This window comes from Rhagoletis zephyria, unplaced genomic scaffold (genome assembly GCF_001687245.7).
Source record: "Rhagoletis zephyria isolate East Lansing unplaced genomic scaffold, Rhagoletis_zephyria_1.1 Rzeph_scaffold_06048, whole genome shotgun sequence".
NCBI lineage: Eukaryota > Metazoa > Arthropoda > Insecta > Diptera > Tephritidae > Rhagoletis > Rhagoletis zephyria.
The window spans coordinates 2,506-9,434 of NW_016163131.1; the positions used below are offsets into that span (position 1 = coordinate 2,506).

The window sequence follows — 6,929 nt, forward strand, 5'->3', positions numbered from 1 at the left end:
TTTTGAAGTTTGATTAATTTTGTTGCAATTTGTGCAAGCTTTGCAGCTTTTGTTATTGTGGTTTCTGTTATAGATCGAATTATATTTTAAATGAAAATTATTAAAAATAAACAAATAAACATAATTTGCAAGCAATATCGTTTTGAATTTCGTTGCTAATTAGTTGAACATATCTGTACATATATCAGATAAAACATAAATAAAAGTTGCAAAGCTTGCACAAAGTTCACAACAACTAATCTGATATATGTAGATCGACCCATATGTAAAATGAAAATTACTAACAATAAATAAATAAAGATAAGTTGCCACAGCATCATTTTGAATTTTACTGCTATTATTTTTAGCGCAACTGTACATATGTACGTTCTTTTCGAACCAATTTTGTTTTATAAATACGCTTACATTTTAAACTTGCAAATATACGTTAAGCTCTTATGCCAAAATTCAGTAAATAACTTAAGTTTGTACTTTCTTTTCTTATAATTATATTAAGGATTCAGTCCAAAGTGTGAATAAGGCGTTATATTAATTATTCAGTTCAGAAATTAATTACTGATTATTTGCTGTTGCTGCATTTTTAAAGTGGCGCTTTTTTTGAACCCTGAAAGCACGGCGCAATTGCTCTTCTGGATTAGTAACACCTGGTAATTGCGAAATGGCATCTAATTAAAGATACAAACGTTAGTTAATTTAAAGTTACAAAATATTATTTTCACATAACCACATGTGTATCTGTAGGCCATTGGACAAATCACTTTCAACGTTTTTTTAACTTCAGCAGTAAATAAATTATTTTTAGTTATATTGCATAACTCAGAAAAACCCGAGTCAAGTTTAGTTTGTGAAACATCCCAAGATACACATGTAGGTAGATATGTGTGCACGTATGTATGTCTGTATACCTAAAAGCGCAGCATAAAATTTTTTAAAAGACTTCAGGCTTTGTTTTCCATGTGTACCGTCTATGTTATATCGTATTATCATCGACTCGGCGAGAATGTTTCTGAAATTTTTATGGGCGGAATACTGAAAAAGTTTTCTCATCATGGAAACCTGTGAAATATAATTAATTTAAAGACTTCCATATCGACAAGTTAAAATTTAATGGCGTTTTCTTTTCTACCGAAACATTTTGCACAAATACTTAGGAGAGGACAGTAAAAAGGCACCATTTTCTCTAGAAAAGAAAACACCATTAGTAAGATTCAATGCTTACGTAAATGTCTCGGTTGTCCTGAAATATTTTTTCATCTACGGCGGCTAAAGCTTCATCGGTACAAATTGGAAAGAGGTCGCCAATGGGCGCAGCAAGAGATTCCTGGCGAATTAGCTTGCTGATTAAAATTTTATGTTCTGCCAAAACTGTCATAAGAGCTTTGTTTTGTAAAAGGTGGTTTTCTAAAATGAAAAATAATGTAATTTTGTTTTTCTCCACAGGTATGTATGCATATTACTTTCGATTTGCTCCAACTTGTCTAACATAGATAATTTCAAGTTTTCTTCGCGTTCTGAAGAGAAATATAAAGAGTCAATAAATATACAAAATGATAGATATATAAATATATAAATACTGAAGTAAATAGATATGCAAACAAATAAAAATACCTACGTACACTCCTCGTCATTTGACCTTATTTGACCCTTTTAGTCCTTAGTATTTCCGTTTGTTTATGCAATATTTACTTTTTTTTATAAAAATATAGCATAATGTGGCGAATACTGCGGCAACGCGAAGCGAACAACAAGAAAATGTCCGACGAAAGGCGTAGAATATTCGACAGCAAGAAATGTAAAGTGGAATACAGCGAACAGCGAGAGTATTAAAGAATGTGCGATAGATGGCACAACGTTCTAGAGTTGCCATGAGTTCGAGTGCAAGTATATAAGGCCGCTGCCACAGCGCACCAAAAAGTGCAGTTGTAAAACAGAGATCGATTGTGTTAGCGAGTTTTGCAAAGTATTGTAGTTGTCTTAACAAGTATTGTTAATTGTTGTTATTGCCGAAACAAGTATTTAAAAGTATTTGTTGTACAATAGAGTTAATTGTACTGTACTTTGGTCATATTGAGGGTTTGTTTAAAAATATTCTGCAAATCCGATTTTAAAATTTTATACGAATTTAAAAAATGTCAAGGAATGTCAACAAAGGGGTGCGCTAAACTAATGATCTGCAGTGGTTAACTTGATAATATTAAAAAAAAGTATTCGGTATGCAGGTTAGTACCCCATTCTATTCTGGTATAATAAAGTGCCAGTTTAAAGCGATCGTAAATAGCGTTGATTTTAGAAAATTTTGCTATATTTTTATTTAATTAATTCATTTAAAAATTAATGAATAATAAATAAACAAACGGAAAACTGAAAATACTAAGGAATAAAAGGGTCAAATGACGAGGAGTGTATATATATATATATATATATATATTTTTTGAGTATATACATACCTTTAATTTCATTAAATTGTTCTTGAAAATTAACGCATCTGGTGCACTCACTTGTGGGATTGGTAGCTGTAGTAAATATAACATAAATAAAAAAATGTTAATTGGGTTTCAAATGCATTTATTTTTGAAAATACTTACCTTGCGGAAGCAGATCGCTACGAACTTTTAACCTCTTAAACGACATTGCGATTTTATCCTTTTGTATATATTTCTGTTATTAAAAAAACGAATCTGCGAAAAGTGGTGTTAAATACTTGAATACTCAACAACAACCATGTAAGATTGGAAGCATGAGTAAGCGGCCATCGTGTGGCAGACCCAACAACTTAACATCTATATCATTAACGCTGAATATTTGTTCTTCATCTGATGGCTACAAAGGCAGACAAAAAACTTTCAACACAGTCAAGTTTCTTAGCGCCCAAGTAAATTCCTACAGGTAAAATAGGAGTATTTTCCAAATTAACAATCCTAAGCAAAATTGGCCAAATCTGTGTACGCGAACTTCTGTGTAGGGGGGTAAGCCGTCAATATTTACATCCAGAAGGATTGACTCGCGTATATCTCTAGCTCTAGCCAACTGTTCCAACAGTTTTTTGACCCCTATGTGACAGTAATGACCGGGAGGAACTATCTCAATTAAAGCACGTTGCCTGCAGCTTGCAAGAAGGCCCTCAGCGCTTTGAGGCACATCTAAATTTTCACTTTTTAATATTTTTAATAAATCATCGCAACACTTACGCGATGGTCTATTGTTAATGTACCACTCTTTTAATTTTGATCGCAAATTGTTCTCTTTATATATATTTGCACCTACTTCCGCAAGCTCCTCAGCTAATGGTTGCGCATCTATTGCTGACTGCGCACTTGGCTCTTCCACAGATTCTGTTACATTCCCACTACCTTCACCAGCACTTAACGTTTCGATATAAACGTCGGTCTGCCTTTTAATTAATCTTCTGATATTCCGCTTACTCATTTTATTAAAAATATTATTAAGTTTAATCACTTTTCACTTGTTTTCGCTTTCAATTATCTGCACGCTTTACTAGACATGTGCGCAAACAGCTGTTGCTGGAGAAAGCCGATTTTCGATAATTTTGTGCAGCTGCACATTTAATAATATTCAACTCCACTGTAATATCGATACGTTACTAAAATTGCTATAACTTTTCTAATTTCAAATGGATTTGAAAAGGACTTGAGTTTATTTTCTTTGATGTTTATTAAGCTGTAATATAGTAAGGAAACAAAGAGAAAACCTTTGTTCCCTGAGGTGAAGTTAACAGTAGAATCACGATGGGACTTGAAATTGCGATCGATTTCTCCAAAAATGTGCAAATAACTCTTAAGCTTATAATAGGACTGCAAAACATTATGTAACAGTGTAATAAGGAATTAGAAGGGTTTTAATCTTGGCGATCGGAAAAGTGGAACTGAAGGTTTTTGGAAAAAAGTTAAACCGGGAACCGATTTCGATAATTATTTTTTTTATCGGAAAGACAGTATACAGTATAGAAATGAATTTAAGAAGGATTTATTTCTGAACTGTCTTTATGAGAGTTGCCACGTGTTAAAAAACTCATATTAAACTTAATTCATCAGTTAATTGCAATATGTATCACAGTGCCAGGCAAAAGGGATTTAAAAATATTTAAATTTGAAAATTCGAATTCATTCACAAGTTAAATTAAATGTTAAAATATGAGTGCCTGTTTATAAATTTAATTTCAGTCTTGGCGTTTTAATGTATCCACTCCGATTTCATGTATGCGACATTTATGGGAAAGTGCCAATTGAAATACATGTGGTCGGTGAGCAGTGTTACTTCTTTAACAATTCTATGCCTAATAATATAGTTGAATATTTTTTATTGTTTCTCAGTATACACATTTTGTTTTCTTAAAAAAGTATTTTATCTTATTTTATTTTTTTTCATGACCAATATACTATAAAAAAGCAAATTTTGTTTAGAAGAAAATACGAAATTCTATATTTTTCCCCCAAACGGGGATTAATTTCTTCCCGTTTTTCTTCTTATTCTACTGAGCTAAGGCAGTGTCAAATCGAGCTGTCACAACTGATACCACCTTGTATTAGCTTTGTTTCTTAACAGATAATTATCACAAATTATCACTAATTTCTGCTGGAAAGCGTTTCTTAACCTAAAAAAATAGCAGAAACTAGCAGCTCTCTCTCGTTCTTACGCTCTTCTTTTTTTGGCTCTCCTGCTAATTTCTGCTAGTAAAATTTTTACTAGCAGAAACTAGCAGCTGTCAAAATGGATAAACAAAAATTCGCGCCAAATATTTTCAATAGTCAAATACACCGATCAGCTGATTACTTGCTAGTTTCTGCTAGTTTTGCGTTTCTTTACTTTTTCGTAATTTCGCTCTCTGTGAGCTAAACTCTTTAAATTTTCTCATTCTTCTTCTTCCTGATAATTATCTGCTGGAAAAGAAAAGAAACAAAGCCATTATTGCATCATGATGTGAAAGCGCTATAACATTTAGTCCGTTCTTTTGCTCGCCCGCGGGTGCCCGAAAGTGCCCAATTTGTGTCTCTTTGGTTGGTTCTCGGGCTGTTGAGAACCACTTTGAGAGAGTAATTTTTGCCTCTCACTAGCCCGAAGTCGGACTATTTTTCCGGGCGAGTTTGTGAAAACTGCCGGAGTAAGAATTTAAAACATTCAAATTTTAACCAATAAATATGTGCATATATATTTAACTGTTTTTCTTTGATTCATAATTGAGAAAACATTAAGTGAACTATTAAATTAAAGTTATTGTGTTCGCTGCTGCTCAAATCTTAAACTTGTAATTTTTTGCGATTTGACGTTTAGTTTCGCGCATGAAAGTGGGTTTTTGTGTTCCCGTGGTTTTGGACGGTTTATGTACTTTTGTGAGAGCATTCCGTACTTATGCCCATTTGCCCGAAACTAGCCCGAAAATGTAAAAAACAAACCTATTGATGACAACGCAACAAGCAGCACATGCGTTTGAACCGTCCAGCTCTGCATCCCTTTTGCAGTAGTTCAGAGACAGTTCTGAAATTTGTAGGGCGGAACTAGCGCTTTGCCAGACTGTCCCTAAATTTTGCTGCAGGGCAAATACATGTATATTTGTATATGCACATACATACGTTAACAACTGAACCCTTTTGATGAATATTTCTCGCGCGTACCTCGTATATACATATACATCGATCAATACCCGCTACCCGTTGTCTCACTACCCGCTATTAGGCAGTCGCATAGCAAAGACACTTGCATGCGACAGACATACGTACGTACATACATAAAGTTTACTCCATATCCACACGTACATACTCACATATACGCATGACCCAGGAGCATAACACACGAAATTGTGTTTGCAATTGTGTTTTAGTCAGCGGTACCCCAAAAGAAACAAAAATCGCTTTTCTCTTGTCTGCTTCTTCCACATATGCCATAAAGATTCACCCAGTTTGAAAAACGATTCTGCTACAAAATTTGCGACACATACCTACATATAAATATATATATACATACGTACATACTCACAAGCCGAAAAGACAAACGGTATTCCCATCTACGTACGTACGTATATATATATAACCTCTTGCATATTTATCTATTTCGCTTTGCTCGCTCTCCAACCACCTTTTAATAATAATAATAATAATAGATTGGCGCTTACACATATGTTAGTGTTTGGCCGAGCTTCTCCTCCGATTTGTGGCGTGCGCTTTGATGTTGTCACACAAAGCGGAGGGACCTACAGTTTTACGCCGACTCCGAACGGCGATTGTATTTTTATGAGAAGTTGTTTTTCATGGCAGAAATACACTCGGAGGTTTGCCATTGCCTGCCGAGGGACGACCGCTGTTAAGAAAAAACCTTTTTTTCTATATTTTTGCGATGTTGCTTTGACCAGGGTTTGAACCCAGGCATTGTGGAGTGGAAGCGCGCACTGCTTACCACTACACCAAAGCGGCCGACCACCTTTTGCGCTTCCAAAATTTGCAACTCCAGCAAATACACATACGTACACATACGTACACACGTACATATATACTATTGGGCTCAGACGGGCTAAAGCAATACAGCATCACAAGGAATAAATATATTAGGGTGCAACTAAAACACAACAAAAAATGAAGTACATACATATGTATGAATGTATGTATGTATATATATATTCATGAACTTAATTAAATAGCAGAGTAAATTTTAGATTCACAAAATTATCACCATTAATTTGGCCATCCCTTTGATCCACTTGATTTCACTGACTAAATAAAATACCAGCCACCCTTATAAAAGTAAAGTCACTTTTACATACATACGTACGTGCATAAATACGCGCTTCTTTAGCTCTCTTTTTTCTCATTCGATAGCCACATATATGTATTGAACGCTGTACATACTTCCCCAACTTGCTCAATATTGCACTGTACAAGCAAAGATAGCACAGTGTAATAAAAATATTAAATAGCACA

At 34.3% G+C, this 6,929-nt stretch overlaps 1 protein-coding gene across 3 annotated transcripts; it reads right to left on the reverse strand.

The window, feature by feature from the left end:
* Window positions 1-342: 342 nt before the first annotated feature.
* Window positions 343-3,903, reverse strand: LOC108372819 (uncharacterized). 3 transcript variants are annotated; one of them, XM_017628593.1, is made up of 7 exons: window positions 3,457-3,903; window positions 2,586-2,678; window positions 2,448-2,513; window positions 1,458-1,511; window positions 1,220-1,401; window positions 906-1,056; window positions 343-665 (listed from the first exon to the last, which is right to left on the reverse strand). In XM_017628593.1, exons 2-7 carry the CDS (start codon window positions 2,629-2,631, stop codon window positions 553-555), a joined length of 612 nt encoding a protein of 203 aa, XP_017484082.1. In that variant the 5' UTR covers window positions 2,632-2,678; window positions 3,457-3,903; the 3' UTR covers window positions 343-552. The 3 variants fall into 3 exon arrangements, with proteins under 3 accessions (XP_017484082.1, XP_017484081.1, XP_017484083.1); XM_017628592.1 differs by having other exon boundaries at window positions 2,586-3,495; XM_017628594.1 differs by lacking the exons at window positions 2,448-2,513; window positions 2,586-2,678; window positions 3,457-3,903 and adding an exon at window positions 1,613-2,415.
* Window positions 3,904-6,929: the final 3,026 nt, after the last annotated feature.

Coding starts and splice junctions, on each gene's coding strand:
- LOC108372819 (XM_017628593.1), bottom strand. CDS start 2,631: ATGTCGTTTAAGAGGTTAAAAGTTCGTAGCGATCTGCTTCCGCAAG. Junction 1,512..2,447: donor ACAATTTAATGAAATTAAAG/GTATGTATATAC, acceptor ATTTCTCTTCAG/AACGCGAAGAAAACTTGAAA. Junction 1,402..1,457: donor CAAGTTGGAGCAAATCGAAA/GTAATATGCATA, acceptor TTTTCATTTTAG/AAAACCACCTTTTACAAAAC.